This window comes from Engystomops pustulosus, chromosome 6 (assembly GCF_040894005.1).
Source record: "Engystomops pustulosus chromosome 6, aEngPut4.maternal, whole genome shotgun sequence".
Lineage (NCBI taxonomy): Eukaryota > Metazoa > Chordata > Amphibia > Anura > Leptodactylidae > Engystomops > Engystomops pustulosus.
The window spans coordinates 23,363,857-23,386,328 of record NC_092416.1 but is presented as its reverse complement, the minus strand read 5'-3'; the positions used below and the strand labels follow the sequence as shown (position 1 = coordinate 23,386,328).

Genomic DNA, 22,472 nt, shown 5'->3' with positions numbered 1-22,472 from the left:
CAAAAATTCCTTTTTTATATGTTTTTTTCTGTACTCTAATGACTCATTACAAGAGGTTTACACAGTGACTTTCTATAAATCGTCACGTTGTTCCTCTGCCAGACTCTACTAAATGCATACTAAATGCGTCTTTCACAACTGTGAAGGGCGGTGCACCGGAGGTGATTATTTATTTTTTGGCTTTCATGAGCCAAGATCCTAGAGAATACAATATAAACACTATCCTATACCATAAGAGTCACAGTCTTGAGAAGAAGAGCAGCAGGTAAGTAGTTACACTTATATGTAGTCATGTACAGGCAGTCCCTGGGTTATGTAGAAGGAAGGTTCTTTAGTTTTTTTCTGAAGTTGAATTTGTATGTTAGTTTGAACAGGTATATATATTTTTTTATTAAATTTTAAGATGAATAAGTAAATGTACATAAAATAATGTAGTAAGCTGATTTAACCGCTTGAGGACGCTTGGTTATTTCCGCTCATTTCTCGCTCTCCTCCTTCAAAAATCCATAATTTTTTAGTTTTTCCGTATACAGTGCTATTGAGGGCTTATTTTACTTCTCAGTGACATTATTTATTATTCCATGCCATGTACTGGGAAGCTGGCAAAAAATTCCCAAATTTCTTGAAATTGGCAAAAAAAAATTCATCACTCATTCATATGCATCACTTTTATGTGAACTCAGTTTTTATGACTTTCCCTGTGCGCTCCAAATAACACCTAAGCTTTATTCTTTGGCTCGATACCAAATGTATATTGGTTTTATTGTGTTTTAATATGTTTTCAAAAATTAAACAAAAAAAAAAATTTAAAAAATCACCGTATTCAGACATGAATAACTTTTTCATACTTTGGTTTATGGAGCTGTGTGAGGTGTCATTTATTGCCAGATGAGCTATAGTGTCCTTGCTACCATTTTGAAGACTGTGTGACATTTTTATCAATGTTTATTACATTTTTTATGTGATATATAATGGTGTAAAGTAGTGTTTTGGACAGGACAAGGCCTAACTTGCTCATCAGTGGAGGTCTCAGTGATAGGATCCCACAGATCATGGGGTCTGAGGTACCTCCATCGGATCCCTTGTCGCTCCCTGAGATGAGCGCCATGTCAGAAGCCCTGTTCTCGATATCTGTCGGGGTCTCATCACTGAGACCCCCACTGACCAGCAGGTTAGGCCATATGTCGTGGATAGGGCCTAACTTGTTTTGTGGGAAAACCCTATCTAATCCATACTCAAGAACTATGATCATCCCTATTACTAAACAAGTACTTGTATTACTTATCACTGCTGTTTGTTCTTACGTTCTATTTATTCACAGAAATGCGGAGTCTCTGGATCTCTCAGTTATGGATTTTGGGTGCAGTATTTTATGGTGAGATCACATGATGCTGCTTTATTTATTCTGGGTTATATTCCAAGCTGTAGTAGTTATACCAAGGAGACTATGCAGAGGGGCTCAGCATAGACAAGGCCTAGAACAGTTTTACAGTCATAAGGAAGTATCAGTGTAGGACAATGTGGCTATAACTAGAAAACATACAGGAGGCAGGAAACCCAATCATAACCGATCACATGTTGTCATTCTTAGCTAGAGGTAGTTATAGTCAGTAAGTGTCTCCTCCGAGGACTAGGACCGGGCAGACCCTGTCAGAAAGAAACATTTGTTAAGGACATATAAACAATTTGTGCTCAGTAGAAAGTGCCCCAATTGGCAATCGCAATCCCTGCAGCAATAGTACCCCATTGTAATTGAGCTTTTTTTTAAAGTCATTGTACAATAAATACACATTGTCCATGTGTACACAGTGACAGCTGCTTCTATATGAATATCCACAATAAAATGTACCCTCTTACTGCCATTCTTACAGTAATAACGCCTCCTTTCCCTTACATAGAACATTCAATGCAATACTGAACTTCTCCTGAGGGGGCACTGCAGGGAACTACTTGGCTTCCTAATAGATTACAATTGATCACTGAAGGTCACAGCAGGACCCTTTTGGACAAATTAATAGCAAGAAAAAGATTAGAAATGGTGCAAAATACAGATCCACTTAAAAAAATGTTATTATAAATATCAGGACAGGTCCGGATATTGGTCATTGGGGGACATATATCTATTTTTTTTTTTAACTTCAGTGGATAAATTAGCTATTTGTAAGGTCTTTTTTCTTGTGCCTTATGTACGATTATGTATTTTTTATTGTGATACATGTTTATTTTTTTCTGTCCTGGCAGGGGGTTAAATACAGGAGAGAACACAATCCATGTAAGGGGTTATACACAGGAGAGAACACAAGCCATGTAAGGGGTTATATACAGGAGAGGATACAAGCCATGTGAGGGATTATATACAGGAGAGGACACACGCCATGTGAGGGGGTTATATACAGGAGAGAACACAAGCCATATGAGGGGTTATATACAGGGGAGGATACAAGCCATGTGAGGGGTTATATACAGGAGAGGATGCAAGCCATGTGAGAGGTTATATACAGGAGAGGATACAAGCCATGTAAGGGTTATATACAGGAGAGGATAGAAGCCATGTGAGGGGTTATATACAGGAGAGGATACAAGCCATGTGAGGGGTTATATACAGGAGAGGACACAAGTCATGTGAGGGGTTATATACAGGAGAGGATACAAGCCATGTGAGGTGTTATATACAGGAGAGGATAAAAGCCATGTGAGGTGTTTTATACAGGAGAGGACACAAGTCATGTGAGGGGCTATATACAGGAGAGGATACAAGCTATGTGAGGGGTTATATACAGGAGAGGATAAAAGCCATGTGAGGTGTTTTATACAGGAGAGAACACAAGCCATGTGAGGGGTTATATGCAGGAGAAGATACAAGCCATGTGAAGGGGTTATATACAGGAGAGGACACAAGCCATGTGAAGGGGTTATATACAGGTGAGGACACAAGCCATGTGAGGGGTTATATACAGAACAGGATACAAGCCATGAAAGGGGTTATATACAGGAGAGGATACAAGCCATGTAAGGGGTTATATACAGGAGATGATATAAGTCATGTGAGGGGTTATATACAGGAGAGGATACAAGTCATGTGAGGGGGTTATATACAGGAGAGGATACAAGCCATGTGAGGGTGTTATATACAGGAGAGGATGCAAGCCATGTGAGAGGTTATATACAGGAGAGGATACAAGCCATGTAAGGGTTATATACAGGAGAGGATAGAAGCCATATGAGGGAGCTATATACAGGAGAGGATACAAGCTATGTGAGGGGTTATATACAGGAGAGGATAAAAGCCATGTGAGGTGTTTTATACAGGAGAGAACACAAGCCATGTGAGGGGTTATATGCAGGAGAAGATACAAGCCATGTGAAGGGGTTATATACAGGAGAGGACACAAGCCATGTGAAGGGGTTATATACAGGTGAGGACACAAGCCATGTGAGGGGTTATATACAGAACAGGATACAAGCCATGAAAGGGGTTATATACAGGAGAGGATACAAGCCATGTAAGGGGTTATATACAGGAGATGATATAAGTCATGTGAGGGGTTATATACAGGAGAGGATACAAGTCATGTGAGGGGGTTATATACAGGAGAGGATACAAGCCATGTGAGGGTGTTATATACAGGAGAGGATACAAGCCATGTGAGGGGCTTATATATAGGAGAGGACACAAGCCTCGTGAGGGGTTATATACAGGAGAGGACACAAGCCATGTAAGGGGTTATATACAGGAGAGGACAGAAGCCATGTGAGGGTTTATATACAGGAGAGGACACAAGCCATGTGAGGGGGTTATATACAGGAGAGGATACAAGCCAAGTGAGGGGGTTATATACAGGAGCGGATACAAGCCCTGTGCCAGGGTTATATACAGGAGAGGACACAAGCCATGTGAGGGGGTTATATGTAGGAGAAGATACAAGCCATGTGAGGGGTTATATACAGGAGCGGATACAAGCCATGTGAGGGGGTTATAAACAGGAGAAGATACAAGGCATGTGAGGGGTTATATACAGGAGAAGATACAAGGCATGTGAGGGGTTATATACAGGAGAGCATACTAGTCATGTGGAGAGGACAGAAGCCATGTGAGGGGTTATATACAGGAGAGGACAGAAGCCATGTGAGGGGTTATATACAGGAGAGGACAGAAGCTATGTGAGGGGTTATATACAGGAGAGGACAGAAGCCATGTGAGGGGTTATATACAGGAGAGGACAGAAGCCATGTGAGGGGTTATAATCCGGAGAGGATACAAGTCATTTGAGTTGTTATATACAGAAGAGGATATGAGACATGTGGGAGGTTATATGCAGGAAAGACAAACCATTCTAGGGGGTAATATGCAGTAGAGGAAACATGTCATGTCAAGTGGTAAATTTTGGATTTTTGTCTGTGGCCTGCATTTTAAACACTCTAGCCACATCCCTTCAAATTTAATTGAAAGGTATTGGTTACTTTTGGTGGTCACGTGTGGCATTTGAGATGCCCTTTTAAATGCATTGCAGAAATGCATGCGCTTTACATGTTACCATGTTTTTGGTTGGTTTTAAAAACTCATCTCAAATGCTCAATGTAACCGCAGCCTTAGAAGAAACCAATAAATTAAAATTAAATGTGAAGGCAAAAATATATAAATTAATACAAAAAAACAACCCAAACGTACAATGCCCAACAGGTTTGAATGCAAAATTTTAAACATGTGTGAAATAATTCCAATTTATACGGTATGTTAAAACTGCGTCCATGATAAAAAAAATCTTTGCACCTGCCCTGGACCAGGTGAAGATTCGCCGCTAAAAAAGCTCAATAGAAAGCAAAAAATAAGTGATATATAAGTGAAAAGTCCCACAAAACATCTAGAAAATAAAGATACATTTCTCACAATGCACAAGGCCTAGATGGAGTTGTACTTGAGAAACGATGGCAAAAGTCGCAGTGAAAAGTTACAAAAAATAAAGAAACTCCCCCATTTGTATCTGATGCATAATCTCTGGAATACATTGATCTAATTTACATTAAAAAAAAAAGATCCTTAACAGGTAAATATACTAGATAAATGTTATAGTCTAACGCCCACTCCGCCACCCACCATACCCTCTTCACGCCTCTTGATTCCCACTCGGCTTGGAGGTGCGTTAGAGGGGTAAATAATCACAATCATTGGAGATCCTGTTGTTACAGTCAACAAAGAAGTTCAAGGAAGGCCTGGGCACCTTTATTGAAAGATTGTAAGATCGATTATGGACAATAGATTTCTAGAGATGGAACATTAATTAAGGGCTTTATTCTACCATATTTGCAAATCCAGAGAACATTTCTGTAGCTACAATCTTGGAAGATTTACATTTGCCATGTCAGCCATCTCTATAATATTAGTAATTGTGCCCTACTTTTTGGTTTTGTTGGGGGAAGGGGGGGGGGGTTCATGCTAACTTTCTGGCGTAGAAGTACTGAAATAATCACAAACTCTTGCGCACTACGAGAAATTGCGATTATGCTCATGTCTACGCCACCTAAATGTCATGTGGGCATGGAGGGATGTCACGGGTGGTCCCGCGACCCATATTGCGGGTCGCGGGCTCACCCGTGCTTCTCTGCCCCCGCCGTGCGCGCGCAGCCCCGAATACTAGGGCGCGCGCGTGGTCATTTCTCAAAATTTAAAGGGCCACCGCGCCATTAATTGGCGCTGGCCATTTTGCAGAATCTATTTAAGCCTGCCTCTTCCTGCAAGCCCCTGCCGGATCTTCGTGCCTAGCGCCCTAGAGAAAGCTTTTCTGATGCCTTGTGCTCTTCTTGTGAATTCCCGTTGTGACCCTGGTTCCGTTTCTGACATCGCTCCTTTGCCGCCTGCCCTGACCTGTTGCTACGTCCCTGACTCCGAACCTGTGCTGCCTGTCTTGACCTCCTGCCTGTCCCCGTCTACGAGATTGCCTGCCGTTTCTGTACCTCGACCTTGGCTGCCACTGCGGACAAGTCACGCCTGTGGAACGACCTGGTGGTACCACGCCGCAGCTTGTCTAACCCGCTTTGCGGTGGGCTCTGGTGAAAACCGGGTACCACTTAGACTCCGGTCCCAGGTAGTGGCTTGTGCCATCGTCCGCAGTGGTTCAGAGGATCCACAACCTCACGGACCCCCGACTCTGGCTTCCATCGTGGTCCAGCAATCCCGAGAGATTGCCGCTCAACGCGAACAGCTGGAACAGGTGACCACCATGCTGCAGCAGCTGCTAGCCACCCAGCAACAGCAACAGCTCTCTGAGCCTGTCCCCGTGGCTCCCGCAATCCTGGCTTGTCTTCCTGCTGTTGAACCCAGGCTTTGGCTGTCTATGCCCGGCAAGTATGATGGCGATCCCAAGATGTGCAGGGGCTTTATAACCCAATGCTCCCTGCACATAGAATTCATGACGTCTCAGTTCGTCACGGAGCGATCCAAGGTGGCCTTCATCCTCAGCCTCCTATCTGGGAAAGCCCTAGCCTGGGCTACTCCACTTTGGGATAGAGACGACCCGGTCACAGCTAATCTCTCAGCTTTTCTGGGAGAGTTCCGGTCAGTCTTTGAAGAACCTGCAAGGGCCTCTTCTGCTGAGACTGCGCTCTTGAATCTGTGCCAGGGGAATTCATCCGTGGGAGAATACTCTGTCCAGTTCCGTACCCTGGCTTCGGAACTCGCCTGGAACGACGCGGCCCTGTCCGCAGCTTTCAAGAAGGGACTTTCTACTCAAGTTAAGGACGCCCTGGCAGCTCGGGATCTGCCGTCTTCCCTGAGTGGTCTTATCACCTTAGCCACCCGGATTGACGTGCGATTCAGGGAGCGTGCCGAAGAATCACACCTTGAACAACCCTAAGTCTGCCCACGACGTCTCCCTCGCCTGGCTCCTGCTTTCCAAAGACCACTCCAGTCTCCTGTTGTACCATCGGCAGAGGAGCCTATGGAAGTGGACAGGGCCAGACTCTCTCCTTAGGAACGTATCAGAAGGCGTCAGGGAAACCTTTGTCTCTATTGTGCCTGTCCTGAGCATTTCTTGGGGTCTTGTCCTATCCGCCCTCAGCATCTGGGAAACGCCAGCACCTAGGGTTCTTGGGAGAAGCGTCCCTAGGTGTAAGCAAAGCTTCTCCACGCTTGATGATACCGGTGCATCTCAGCTTTGGCACCTGCACCCAGATCCAGGTCTCTGCCTTCTTGTACTCCGGCTCCGCAGGGAACTTCGTGGATGCCACTCTGGTCTCCCGGCACCACATTCCCGTGGTTCGTCTAGAAAAGCCATTGGTCATTTCTTCGGTTAGTGGTCAAATCCTTTCCGACCCGGTCCGGTACTGCACCAAGCCTCTGTCCGTGCAAGTCGGAGTTCTACACAAGGAAAGACTATCCTTTTATGTACTTCCACGGTCCACGTCCTCCGTCCTACTGGGCCTACCATGGTTGCAGCTCCACGCCCCCGTCCTTGACTGGAGGACGGGGGAGATCCTCCGGTGGGGACCTGACTGCCAGTCTCGCTGTGTGAAAATGCCTCATCCAGTGCCTGTCCTGGCTTCGTCTGTGGCTCCCAAGGTCCTGGAGGGCCTTCCTGCTTGCTATAAGGACTATTATGACGTCTTCTCGAAGAAGCAAGCCGAGACGCTGCCACCTCACCGTCCTTACGACTGTCCTGTGGACCTGTTGCCGGGTATGTCTCCTCCGCGGGGTCGTAAGTACCCGCTCTCTGTACCAGAAACCGCAGCCATGTCGGAATATATCCAAGAGAATCTGCAGAGAGGATTCATACGTAAGTCCTCTTCCCCGGCTGGTGCAGGTTTTTTCTTCGTGACCAAGAAGGACGGGTCACTCCGTCCACGCATAGACTACCGCGGTCTTAACAAGGTCACAGTTAAGAACCGCTACCCGTTGCCGCTGATTACGGAATTGTTTGACCGTCATCATGGAGCCAAGGTCTTCTCCAAATTGGACCTTCGAGGGGCCTATAATCTTATCCGTATCCGTCAGGGAGACGAGTGGAAGACCGCTTTTAATACCCGTGATGGACACTTTGAGTACCTGGTAATGCCGTTTGGACTCTGTAATGCCCCAGCCGTTTTCCAGGAATTCGTAAATGACATTTTTAGAAACTTGAAACGGCAGGCAATCTCGTAGTCGGGGACAGGCAGGAGGTCAAGACAGGCAGCACAGGTTCGGAGTCAGGGACGTAGCAACAGGTCAGGGCAGGCGGCAAAGGAGCGATGTCAGAAACTGAACCAGGGTCACAATGGGAATTCACAAGAAGAGCACAAGGCATCAGAAAAGCTTTCTCTAGGGTGCTAGGCACAAAGATCCAGCAGGGGCTTGCAGGAAGAGGCAGGCTTAAATAGATTCAGCAAAATGGCCAGCGCCAATTGATGGCGCGCTGGCCCTTTAAATTTTGAGAAGTGACCGCGCGCGCCCTAGCATTCGGGGCCGCGCGCGCACGGCGGAAGGGAGCGAGCCGGGAGCCGGGGAAGGTAAGCAGCGCTGGCAGCGTGCTAGCGGGGGCAGTGAAGCACGGGTGAGCCCGCGACCCGCGATATGGGTCGCGGAACCACCCGTGACAAGGGATAGTGAAAAGCCACAGCCCCTGGCAGAGTATGCTGAAGCCCCCGGCATAGTAGGCTGGAATAGGGCCTTCCTTACCCATACCACAGCTAAATGCTTGCAGATTTTTACACAAAACTTTGCAAGGTGGGACCTGGCATGGTATAGTCCACCAATGCAGCATGTCCAGCAAATACATCATGAGGTCTAAGCCTCACAATGTATCCGCTATAGCGGCAGGGGGTGTGGCTTTATCATATGCTTTTGCACAGAGCCCCAGTGTATGATAAATCTCCCACTTGGTCTTTATAAAAGGATTTCTTTACGGGTCTCAATGCCATTGCCATCAATTGAGTCTACCGAGGCTAAGGATATAAATTCCTTGATACACTGACAAGAATTGTAAATATTTCCCTCTTTATACCTTATTCACATCAAGTTGACCATCCTCGCCGTGTGCCACTCATTACCTATTATTTGTGCCAGTTCCCGGCAGGGCCTGACATAGAACTGTTCGGCTACAAAGCTGGAGGCTGGTTCCAGTACTTGATAAATCCCATCCGTTAGGGAATGCATTTGCAAATTGGGTAACATGTTCTACAAAATAATAATAATGGAAAAAGGTCAATGGGATTGGAAGGAGAACAGGAGGCCCTGGGGGGCAGATTCAAAATCTATTAAGGTGAGGTTAATTTTTAAAAACAGGTCTATTTTCTTACTTATTTAACTGAAAGTTGAACATTTCCTTGAATCAAAACCCATTTATAAGAGAACAAAGCAACTATGGAAATGAAGAATGATAAATTGAAGAAACGGTAGTAATGGACTGGGGTCGTGTCTGGATTCATGAGTGTAGAATCAGTGGTCAAAATGTAGGTTAGGACAGGAAGAACAGGTTTGCAAGTCAGAGACAAAACTTGGTTTTCGAGAATGGAAATCAGCAAGACAGGGTCAAGTAAATTCTAAAAAAGTCAAGTACCTGGTAAATAGTCAGAATGCTGGAAGCAGGCTCTTATGAACGACCAAGTATCAATCAGGCGCCCTGTTGAGGGAGTGAGTTAAATTTATGTCAATTGTGGACGCACACGTCTTTACACAACTTAATACTGTCAACCGATTTGGATATGTATACTGTACGTTAGCTTGAATAAATTTTAGAACTTCGATTTCTCATGAAGCCACCTCAGGGCATGCTGCAATTCATAATCAGAAAACATAATCAGAGCTCAGCTATAGTCTTTTGGAAAAGACTATAGCTAGTAAAACTATTTTGCTCTAAATCACTTCTAATAAATATCCCACCAGTGTGAAAATCTTGTGATAAAATATTGCAAAATCCCATTGTTTTTGAAAAGTTGTTTGCAAAAGTATCTGGATATAACCAGACAAGATAGAAGGTAACACCTCAAGGTTTCCTTGAAGGAAACCTGTCACCAGGGACCTCATTTTCACTAAAGACAGGTTGCAAAAGCTTATTACAGCTGCATTGAAAATATGCCTTTCTGCTTTCTCTAAATATTTGCATTACAATGTAATGTGTTATAACTTACCTTGCACCCTGACAGAATCGAATGTGTAGTCCCGGGGGTTGAGCTTTGGTTTGGATGCATTTCAAAAAACATGTGTCTTGTGTATGCTGCTCACTCCTCAGCTCTCAGCCCCCACCTTTGTGCTCATGTACAGTTCCCCCTCCCCCACTGATATCAGCTCACCAGGCTGTGAGCTCTGTGATGGAGCAGGAGGAAGGAGCTGTACAGTAGCATAAAGGTGGGGTCCAAGAGCTGAGCATTCTGCAGCTCAGACAAGTCACATGTTGTTTTTTTAAATGCATCCAAACCAAAGCCCAACATTCTTTATTTGCAAAAACCCCTTAATGCCAAAATTCTGATATATGTGGTCATTATTTACAATGAAGATAATTCCTTCTGTTCTCATTGCAGGTGCAGAATCAACTGGAGGTAAATTTAGAGGTTGTGTTAGAGGTTTGATGATAGGAAATCAGGGCAAACTTTTGTGGTGTCTCTTCCTGTACTTATTCATGCCCCACCACTGTGACATATTTTCCTGAGCTCTGTTCTCCTTCCCCTTACTGTAGCATATATGGGAAAAAATCAGCTGGAACTCCGGGCGCTAACCACCGGTATGGAGTGTCTACGGCAGTAAATAACTGACTCCACTCCAAAGAGTAAAATCAAATAGTGACATTTATTGGTCCAATCTAACACAAAAAGTGTTAAGGGACATAAAAATCAGACAAAATGTTACATATAAAATCCTTTTGACGCGTTTCGGGTCGGACGACCCTTTCTCAAAAGTAGGAATAGTAACAATGAGGAACAAGCAGATATTTAAACAGATAACCACATGAAAGACAGCTGGATAATCAATTACATCATTAGTGTCCAGCTGTCTTTCATGTGGTTGTCTGTTTAAATATCTGCTTGTTCCTCATTGTTACTATTCCTACTTTTTGCTGTGGATATGCAGAGAAAAAGGGATGGGGACAGAGAGAAACAGCGCTACCTAGTGCGAGATTATCCTTGGTTAGTTCGGGGGTGCTCTTGAGGAAGAGATGCTCTTGGGTGAGATTGGGTACTCACCTTTGCTGGTTGTGCTAGAGACAGGCACAATGCTGGGTCAGGCATATGTGATAAGTAACCGCTGCCGCGTCCCCACCCTCGCCCCAAGGTTGGGTAACAAGGGCGTATAGCAAATGGGCTGGAGGGTAGGTCACTGGATGTGCCACCCTATGTGTAAAAATGGGACATCAGAAAGGCGCTGGTCATCAGGGGTAAGAGGTTTCCCTTTATTCAGAGAAATTTTGGACAACGCATTTCGCACTCCAATGAGTGCTTCCTCAGGTCTAGGCTTGTTGTGCTGGAGAAGTGATCACTTGGAGTGTGAAATGCGTTGTCCAAAATTTCTCTGAATAAAAGGAAACCTCTTACCCCTGATGACCAGCGCCTTTCTGACGTCCCATTTTTACACATAGGGTGGCACAACCAGTGACCTACCCTCCAGCCCATATTCCTACTTTTGAGAAAGGGTCGTCCGACCCTGTATCAATTCAACATGGTTTTACTAGATCTCTACTTGTTGTCATGCATCAGGAAGCCTACACCAAACAATAAAGGGGATGTATCATTTGTAATAAGTGCAGCCGGCGACTTTTCACGTATGAAAAGTCGCTTGCTGCGGCATGTGCTTCTGTGCTCCTAGTAATGTAGGTTGCAGCCATGTGTTCGAACAGCTTCAACCTGTTACAAGTTGGGGAACTTCCTACTTTGTCCCAGGAATGTCCTTCCAATCAAATAGTGACCAGGTTTTTGCCTTGGCTTCTAAATCTGCTTGTTTTGAATACCAATCCGGTAGAAATAAGATTAAGACCAATGTAGAAGCAGGACAGCTGATGGAATTCAATGTCTCTGTGTCCTTACCCTTATATATTAACAGCACAGAAGCACATCAGACTACAAACAATGAATAATTTGAGTGGTCAGTAGGCCATCCACTTGCTCAATTTCATAAGTTAAAACAGCACAAGTAGAGTAAAAAAGGTAAGTACCGTTGCCAAAACAATAATAATGTATTAATAGATTAATTAAACACCAGAATTAAAGAAATCACAAGAAATGGAAAAAACAATATTGTCTATTCAGAAGCTTGATATTATTTTTCATATTAGGAACTATTTAAAAATCCAATATATACAGAAATGGTTGTAATTGCTGTTCTTAATATTATCAAAGAAATTGTTCGTAATTCATATACCGGTAATACAATTCAAAAATCATTTTATAAAAACACACTCCAGACACGGACAGACCCATCAGAACAGAGTTTTTATGGCCTTTACCATACTCGCAATAGAACAAATTCTGGAGAACACCGGTTCAACATTTTGCGTCACAGGGAAATGTTTTGGATTTTTAAACTCAATTACCTCTCCGCCAATGGTCTTAATTAGAGATGAACGAACATACTCGTCGTATTTCGCCCGCTCAAGAAAATGTGGTCTCGCGGCGTTTAGATTTTTGGCGGCCAGAAACAGAGCCAGTCACAAGCCAGGAGACTCTGCAATATAAGCAAACTCACGTGGTACACTTACATGTCGATAGCAGTGGTTGGCTGGCCTGATCAGGTGACCCTGGAATTTACTAGCCCCTGCCCGCGCTGCTCGGATCATTCTCTGTCTGGATGCCGTTAGGAAGAGAGCTGCTGCTGCTCAGGGAAAGCGTTAGGGTGTTCTATTAGAATAGTGTTAGGCAGGAGTGATTCTACAAGAACCCAACAGCCCTTGTTAGGGCTACAATAGCGTTATGTTTAATTTTTTTTTATTTGCTTGTGGCTGGCCTTGCTGGCACTAATAGTGCAGCTAGTACCATATTGTGACAAATTTGCAGGGAGACTTGCGAACATTCTATTTAGCACTTAGTGACACACATATCCATCTCAAACACCTAAGAGGAACAATTTATTAGTGGCTTGATTGAATTAGGCACAGTCTGCCGATTTTTTTTTTTTTTCAAAACTGAAAGTCACAGGCGCAGCACAAAATCCTGTTGTGTGCTGTCAGTGTAGGTCAGAAACTAGCCATAGCAATCATCTTCTGTCGTCCATATAGCTGCCTCCATACATCGTCCCCTTAGCAAACGAGCAGTGTCAGGCAGAATTTTGGCTTGTTTTCACAGCTTCCACATCAAACTTGTTAACTTTGTTGCCACCCTGCTGTGTTATCCACAAAATATTCCGCCAAACTTTTATCATTTACCATATATTATTTTAGCGCTTCTTGCGCATCTGTTTACGTTCCCCTCCCCCGCCATAACCAGGCCAATTACTTATAAGAACAGTACTACACTTGATCTTATACAAAAGGCTCTTAGAAGTGCTGTTTGTAGCCCCCGCCTGGTTTGAAAATTATAATTTTTTCAAAGTAAACACTTCTGGCCCCCAGGCCCATTTTGGGTGGGGAGGAGCCAAGAGACAGGGGCTTGGACAGGCGAAAGCTCGCCTGGCAGCAGACCGCCAGCTCCATCCCAAGATCCAACTAACATAGTTTTATCTGCAGCACCTTTAATCTACTACTACCTTACTGCCTCCATACATCATCCCCTTAGCAAACGAGCTGTGTCAGGCAGAATTTTGGGTTGTTTTAAAGGCTTCCACATCAAACTTGTTAACTTTGTCGCCAGCCTGCTGTGTTATCCACAAAATATACCTCCAAACTTTTATCTTTGACCGATATTATTTCAGCGCTACTTGCGCATCTGTTTATGTTCCCCTCCCCCGCCATAACCAAGCCAATTACTTATAAGAACTGTACTACACTTGATCTTATAGAAAAGGTTCTTAGAAGTGCTGTTTGTAGCCCCCGCCTGCTTTGAAAATTATAATTTTTTCAAAGTAAACACTTCTGGCCCCCAGGCAGGGGCAGGGGCTTGGACAGGCGAAAGCTCGCCTGGCAGCAGACCGCCAGCTCCATCCCAAGATCCAACTAACATAGTTTTAACTGCAGCACCTTTAATCTACTACTACCTTACTGCCTCCAACATCGTCCCCTTAGCAAACGAGCTGTGTCGGCCAGAATTTTCAGGTGTTTCACCAGATACATAATGGAACTCGGCCAATCTGTCGCCGCCATGCTGGAGACCTGGAGTTTCAATCATAGCAGCGCAATATGGATGCCCCATACTGTCGCTCTTAATCATGGAACCATTTCCGAAAAACAATTAAAAATAGAACCACTATGCTATTCCATTATTCCTAGATGAAATATTCAAACGACCCTGCCTGCTTTGAAAATTATAATTTTTATAAATTAAATGCTTCTGGCCCCCAGGCCCATTTTGGGTGGGGAGGAGCCGAGAGGCAGGGGTATGGACAGGCGAAAGCTCGCCTGGCAGTGGACAGCAAGCTCCATCCCAAGATTAGGCAGCCTCAGAGGCATCCATGCTGCCGCCCCTGCTGTTTCCTGTCCATTTCGCCTCCACGATCCTCCACAGCATCCATCAATGTCTCCATGCGCAACGTTCAACTGCCTATACCCCAGATGCTAGAGCGCGAGAGGAAATACAGCACATCATCCCCTTATCAAACGAGCTGTGTCAGGCTACATTTTCGGGTGTTTCACCAGATACATAATGGAACTCAGCCCATCTGTCGCCGCCATGGTGGAGACCTTAATTTCAATCATAGCAGCGCAATATGGATGCCCCATACTGTTGCTCTTAATCATGGAAGTCATCTCCATGGCTGCCTCCACATGTCGTCCCCTTAGCAATCGAGCTGTGTCAGGCTCATTTTTTGAGTGTTTCACCAGATACGTTATGGAACTTGGTTACTATGTCGCCACCATGCTGTGTTATCGACTAAATATACCGTCAACCTTTTGTTCACCTCCTTTGGTTCCTCTCTGCCGCCTTAACCAGGCAAAATACTGATACATACAGTGCTACACGCTATCCTCGCCAAAAGGAATTTTTTAAATTGGTTTGAAGCCTGAGTACATTTGGGGTAAGTCGCCATGCCTCTCTCTAGCCTGTCGCTGCTTCCGCTGCCTCTGCATGCCGTCCCCTATAGTGTCAGGGTCAATTATTGGGTGTTTTAGATGCTATCTCACCTCACTCGGTCACTCTCTCATCGCCATGCTGTTGCCCATAATTTTGGCATAATGGTGCGATTAGGCAGCCTCAGAGGCATCCATGCATGCTGCCCCCTGCTGTTTCCTGTCCATTTCCGTGGTGTTTCCATCATTTTCTGAGGTTTCTAGGTTTTTGGCCAAGCTTCCAGGTGCAGAGCCTTGGTCCCCTTGAAAAATGCTTGAGTCTCTTATTGACTTCAATGGGGTTCGTTATTCGAAATGCGGTTTATCCCCTGCGTTTCCCCCCTCCCAAAAGGTTTCCAGCATAAATTCTTTCTAGTTAATCTAGTTCCCCATCAAATTCAAACCTCATTAGAAATATGTATTGTATTTCATCATAACATTCTGCATAATCTCTATTATTCCATCAATATTGTTCCCATTTCCCACCATTAAAAAAATAATCTTTCCAGCTAATTTTAATACTTACCCCCAAATGTCACTGCAGATTTATTGTAAATTTAACAGTGCGTCGAAGTTTTATACCTCCATAATCCAGCTACACACTCGCTGTTTAAAATTTCCCACACAATATCAAAAACCATCTCCATCACCACCGCCTATGATTCCCTCAGCCCACATATAAATATCGGCTCTCATCTCTTATTCTTTTTATCCCTTCCTCCCACATGTACTGCATTTTTTTCTTATTCCTCTTTTCAAACTGAACCTCCTCTGAATCTAACGCGCACGTGCGGATCCTACACTGAAGCGGCGGTCTCAGCAGACATGCTGCTGGTGGATCATTTACCACCACGCATGCGCAATCATAAATAATAATGACTCCTTTATTTATATAGCGCACACAGATTACGCAACGCTGCACAGAGTTTGCCAAATCAGTCCCTGTCCCCAATGGGGCTCACAATCTAATCAACCTACCAGTATGTTTTGGAGTGTGAGAAGGAACCGGAGGACCCAGAGGAAAAACAGAGAGAACATACAAACTCATATTAAGCATGAGCCATTCCTACCACTAAAAATATTTAAAGAGCACAATACCCCCGCGCATGCAACCAGCTCCGGTAAATATCTCACTGCCCCCAGCACCAATTAAATATTCTATACATTTCATCTATCTCTCCTCATTTCCTAAACTTACCTCCTATTGTTTATTATGATTTTACACCATCATCCTTACTTCCTTGTTTTACCACTAATGCAGCATTTACTTAATCATTTACAAAATGAACATCATTTATTCATTTAGTTGATTATCAAATAAACATAAGAGTTTTTGAAAATAATAAATTATATTGTCCTCGATCCATTTAATCACTCAGTATACCATTTTTTTTTAAAATTATTATTATTATTGATTTTTAAATTGGATTATATGATTTCCAATCAATTTCTTTGATAATGAGACCCCCGATTACATTCATTTCTGTATATATTGGATTTTTAAACAATGTAATTTCTATTCTGAAAATTATTATCAAGCTCCTGAATATACTTATTGCTTTTTCCATTTCTTTTGGTTTCTTTAGTTAATCTATTACTATATTATTATTGTTGTGGCAATGGTACCAATTTTACTCTACTTTTATTGTTTTCACTTATGAAATTGAGCTATTGGACGCACTACTGATTTATTAGTTTACTAAGCTTTATTTATTACATATTCATTTTACTGATGTAAAGTTCATATTTGTGTATTTTTTACTTTATATGTTTCGTAGTCTATTTCACTCTACAATGCCAAAAAGTGTTGTGCTTTTAAAGATATTTCTATAGTAAATATCCTATTTCTATTACGTTACCTAAGTGACTCCTCCCTACTACCAGCCAACCAGTGTGGCTTATGAGATTTGAAGACCCCTTGAAAGGCATTTGGTACCTGCAAGAGGCAAAATTTAGAGTTGTGCCTAAAACCTAGAAAAACCAAATCTGGTGATCCTCTCTCCATTTCCTCTGAACATAAGCTACTATTACACAAATGACTACTCTATGAACGCTTTGTCTTCTCTCTTTTACCTTTCACAAATGTAAAGATCCCAACAATGCTTTTGACTTTGATATCGATATTGATAGATGGACAAAACTGGGAAGGGGGGGGGGGTCTAGTTGAAGATTTGCATCAAGATCATAGGCCCTTATAAGCTTAGAAGTTATACCTCTGGATGAAACAAGATTCAGAATATGAAATAATCTAAAATATTTTTTCTCTAGAAATTGGTGGAAATGGTAGAAATGGGAAACAGAACATGACAGGTCGGTAGGAATCAGTTTTTGTATGAATTTAGGGTAAAAAAAATCTGCTCTTTAGTGGCACCTCTGCACTAAAGCTCCTTGTAAAATCTATGGGACAGATTTGGATAGTCACCCACAGTTAGACTGACTGGATAAGAAATGCACAAATCTGCTCTGTGATTGGTGGGAGACTCAGTAATGGACCCCAGTTCTCAATATTCATCATCTATGTTGCAGATATAAATGATAGCTTATAATTTAGATTAAAAAAAAAATCCCAGGTGTAAATCTCACTACAAGTTTTATCAACAGACCGGAAAAAAGTGACCACCCAGGGAAAATACTTCATTGTGGCGTTTTTGCAGAACGGTTTTTTGGATGACCGCCCCAGGAGAGAAATCCTTGTAACTGGAACTAAACCTTCCACCACAGTAACTGTTACCATGAACAAGTCTACTTTCAAAAACACAATCCAAGTTGGAAAAGGAGAAACAGTAACTTTTGATCTTCCAAAAACCACAGAAGTGAAAGGATCTGGGGTGTGTCCATGTACCACCATCATTAAATCTGATGCTGACATTAATGTGATGGCCCGAAACTTTAAGAAAACTAGTGGAGATGTTTCTTTGATTTATCCAGTTGACCAGTGGGGTACAGAATACTTTATAGTCACCCCATCCAATGGACCTTCTAACCATTATACAGAGTTTACTGCTGTAGCCAAAGGACCTTCTAACCATTATCCAGAGTTTGCTGTTGTAACTTATGAATTTGAAACAACAGTAAACATCTTCCTCACTGGATCAGTGCAATTCAAAGGCAAGAATTATAAAAAAGGGGACACATTGACCACAAAAATAGAGCCATTCGAGTCCCTACAGATCCAGAGTGAAGATGACCTCTCGGGGACTAAAGTGACCTCTCAACACCCTGTGGCTGTTCTATCTGGACATTCATGTGCTCCTAGTAATGAAGGTTGCAGCCATGTGTTTGAACAGCTTCAACCTGTTACAAGTTGGGGAACTTCCTACTTTGTCCCAGGAATGTCCTTCCAATCAAATTGTGACCAGGTTTTTGTCTTGGCTTCTAAATCTGCTTCTTTTGAACACCAATCCGGTGGAAATAAGATGACCAAAGTGGAAGCCGGACAGCTGATGAAATTCAATGTCTCTGTGTCCTCACCCTTATCTATTCACAGCACGGAAAAAATTCAGGTCTTACTTTTTGGCACTGGTGGAAAATATAAAGGCAAACCTTTTGGACCTTTCTTGACCAAAATACCAGATGTTAATTCATTTAATCTTCAATACAATCTCATTGGACAGGACAATTTTGACAATAATTTGGCGATTATTATAGCAAAGTCATCAACTGGACCTAAAATCCTGTACAATGGAAAGGTTCTAGACATTACAAAGTGGAATGTGTTCCCTGAATCTGACTATTCCTGGGGAGAATATTATTATGGTGCTGGCTCTAGCTCTAACAAGATGAAACATCTTACAACACCTTTTGGTCTCCTAAGCATTGGTTACTCAAAGGATATGGCATATGGAACCGTGGCACCTTCTATACAAGGTGTGTATGTTGTATTTTAAGTTCACAATTATAAGGATTGTTTTAATCATTTTTTACTGTTTCTTTGTAGGTCCAGGGGGTCCGTTAACTCCTGTTCCTGAAATGAAAGTTAATTCTCATTTAATTTTCTATACTTTACCAAGACCTAAGATAATAAAACCGAAATTATTTGTGGCACATAAAATATATACACAAGTGATATAGCACTAAATCATAAAAATATATACAAAATTGCACACATGAGGGATTAGGTATTCACGTATATCACACCACATATAGCACAGTGGCTGTTCATGGTATTACAGCTAACTTAAGGTGTTTCAATTACATTGTACTTTTCTTTCCAGGTCCAAAGGTTGAAATCATTTTCTAGAATAATAAATTTCTAGTACACAATAACATAAAATAACAAAAAATAAAGTGTCTGTGGTAAATATTATAAATAGTAATTGTCAGGTCAGTAAAAATGTAACCTGCATTAGATATTGTATAGATAATATCACTTCCAGATATAGCATTGCTGAGTTTGTCACAGGTACGACATATTTTTAACCCCTTAATGCCCACTGACGGATATATACGTCAGCAAACTATTAAGGATGTATGAAGAGGGCTCGCAGGGTGAGCTGCACACATGGGGTTTGCTGCATATTGCTGGCAACGATCGCAAGTGTCGTCGTCCGCATTTAAAAGACAGCAGTGCATGGGCGTGGCCATATGGGTTTGATATTGCTGCTCCGCGTGATGTCATCAGGGAGAAGTGTTCAGACCTGCGGCTGCATGGTTTCTGAAGATTTTTTACAATGAGCAACGTTAAAAAAAAAAGCCATATGCTGCCATATAGTAGTATTACAGTATGTGGTAGGAACGGTCAGACCCTCTAGGGTTAAAGTACCCTAGGGGGTCTAAAAAATATCTATATATATATCCCTTAACCTATTATGGGGGGAAACTCTTCAGTGGGAAGAGATTGAGATTGGTTGTAGCGTCAGTTCTGATAAATCTTTCCCAATGTTCCTTTATAAAATTTCACTTCCACATCGTCCCTACAAAACTCAAGAGGGGTCATTTACTAAGGGCCCGAATCGCGTTTTTACGGTGAATTACCCAAATTTTTCCATTTTGCGCCAATTTTCCCTGAATTGCCCCGGGTTATTGGCGCACGCGATCGGATTGTGGTGCATCGGCACCGGCGTGCACATGACGGAAATCGGGAGGCGTGTCCGAATGAAAACCCGACGGATCCGCATTTTTTAAAAAAAAGTGTTGCTTGACACGCGCTTACCTGCACCCGGCCTCGCTCGGTTAACTTCAGTGCATTCCGATGAGCTTCAGCGCAGCAGCGCCACCTGGTGGATGTCGGAGAAACTGCCTTAGTGAATCGCCGGAAGACCCGAATCCTCCACACAGAATGCACCGCTGGATCGCGAATGGACCGGATAAGTAAATCTGCCCCAATATGTGTTCATTGCCACTAAGGGACAAACGTAGTGACCATTCACATTCATAGATGTTATGTGTAATACTAGACAGAATGGGTCCTCCGGAGCAGAATACACTCCGTGTAGATTCTCCACTATGTGCTCAAGAGTAAAGAGTTCTGAAGATAGGACCAAATACTCCAAACTCCAAATTTCAAAATGGGGGTCAGGGTCAGTTCTTTAAAGAAACTGTAGACTAGGGATGATGTCTTCTCATTTTATGCCAAAAACACCACCACTTTATATGTAGGAAATGATTACTGACCTGTAGGGGCTATAATATTCATACAGCCCAGGACACATGCCATTCTTAATCTTCCTCTGATTGTTTTATACTAATTTTTATATTGGCTTCAACAGCCCCCAGAGAAACACAGAACATTTCCAAGATATACAAGATCAACTAATGTATTTTTGTTTCTATTATTGCTTTTATAGATGAGGAGTAAATTCCGTTTACATAATGTGAGTACATTTATCTATCTATTTCTTTCTCTATTATCTATCTATCTTCAAAATATATCTACAAAAATACATCCCCCCAACCCCCTTCAATAAATGTTAGTAAATAGGTAGAGGTCACTGTGCTACTAAACTGACTTGGCTTCAGCTATTTTCCAAGGCTGTTTTGTAAGACGCCATCTAGTTGTTACCTTTAACCCCCACAAACAAGGATTTGGCATTACAAGGCAATACGTCCCTATTTCAGGAGTCACTCGGGGGGGGAATTCATTGTGGCTTTTCTGCCACTTTACTTGCAGAGAAAACATATGAATCCCCCTCTCCCCGACAGTGTTGTGGCTTCTATGACCTGCACGCCACTTTGGGTGTTTTCAGGTGTAGAACAGGCAGGGAGCAAGTTGGGTATAAAAGCCCGGCACGGCACATTTACTATTGTCTCAGTTGAAGTTCCAGCGACAACTAGAGCATAAAAATCTGCTAGTTCTGATCTGATCTACAGGTCGGAACCATTGGAGTCCACATTGGAGCCTCTTCATAGGATCACAGTAACACCAGTCTTAATTAATGACCCCCCCCCCCTGTCTCTGAAGACATTCTAGTTTTGTAATGATAGTGATGGGTCATCCACACAAGACAAGCTCAGGTCAGAACTGGGTTTTTTAAACAGAAAGAGGTCAGGTATTGGCTATACAAACAAACTATGCAAGAATGGCATGAGCATTTTACTCAGACACCTTTCCAACGGGGAAGGCTCCGTCATTGGACTTAAAATGCTTGGGATTAGATGCCAAACTCCACAAATAGAGGACATCTGGCAGGACAAGGTAATTATTGGCATAGGTGCTCCCTGGTCACTGACATTACATATATCTCATATATATCTAGAAAATGATACTTTACACTTAAATGTTATTGGGGATAAAATCTCTCAGCTCTGCAGATTCTTTACATAAAAATACAAAATAACCAAAATCATTTTCTCTGTGTCCCAGATTTTGTGCTGTGACGTCCACACTACAAGAAAACACCAAGAAGTCTAATGCCTGGTATAAACCAAGAGATTGAAAAATTGTTATTATCTGAAATTAAAGGCACAATCAAGAATTTTATAATAAATTTGCATCAATAAATATATTTATCTGTTCAATATCATACTGCTAAAAATTTTAATTAATAATAAGTAATTTGCTGAAGAAACTGAAATCTAATAAAGTAAAATCAATAAAAGATGTGCAACAATTGAATGTGTCATTGAGATTCACTTTTTCTGATTAACACTAATAATAATATTATACATTTAAAAAAAAATTATTTGATGCAGTAACTGAAACGGTTCAAAATACTGTGAGTGTAAAATGGAAAAAAAAAACACTTACTATTTTTTACTATAATGAAACTATATCTGCTATATAGCAACATACCGCGTGTGTGCTTCCTCTGGAGTTGAAGTGTGGTGCGCCAATTACCTTCCGTTAATGCCAAAGTTAAGCGAGCGTTACACTATAATCTCTGGTTTAAGGCTCTAAGAAAAAATGGCGCATGCGCACAATGTATCCAGAAGGATTCG

At 42.6% G+C, this 22,472-nt stretch overlaps 1 protein-coding gene across 1 annotated transcript; it reads left to right on the top strand.

Annotated features, from left to right (window-relative positions):
• Positions 1-220: 220 nt before the first annotated feature.
• On the top strand, positions 221-22,132 carry LOC140065589 (IgGFc-binding protein-like). Its single transcript, XM_072113182.1, has 8 exons — positions 221-265; positions 1,322-1,375; positions 10,489-10,506; positions 17,364-17,405; positions 17,697-18,962; positions 19,033-19,071; positions 20,882-20,908; positions 21,898-22,132. Exons 2-7 carry the CDS (start codon positions 1,324-1,326, stop codon positions 20,890-20,892), a joined length of 1,428 nt encoding a protein of 475 aa, XP_071969283.1. The 5' UTR covers positions 221-265; positions 1,322-1,323; the 3' UTR covers positions 20,893-20,908; positions 21,898-22,132.
• Positions 22,133-22,472: the final 340 nt, after the last annotated feature.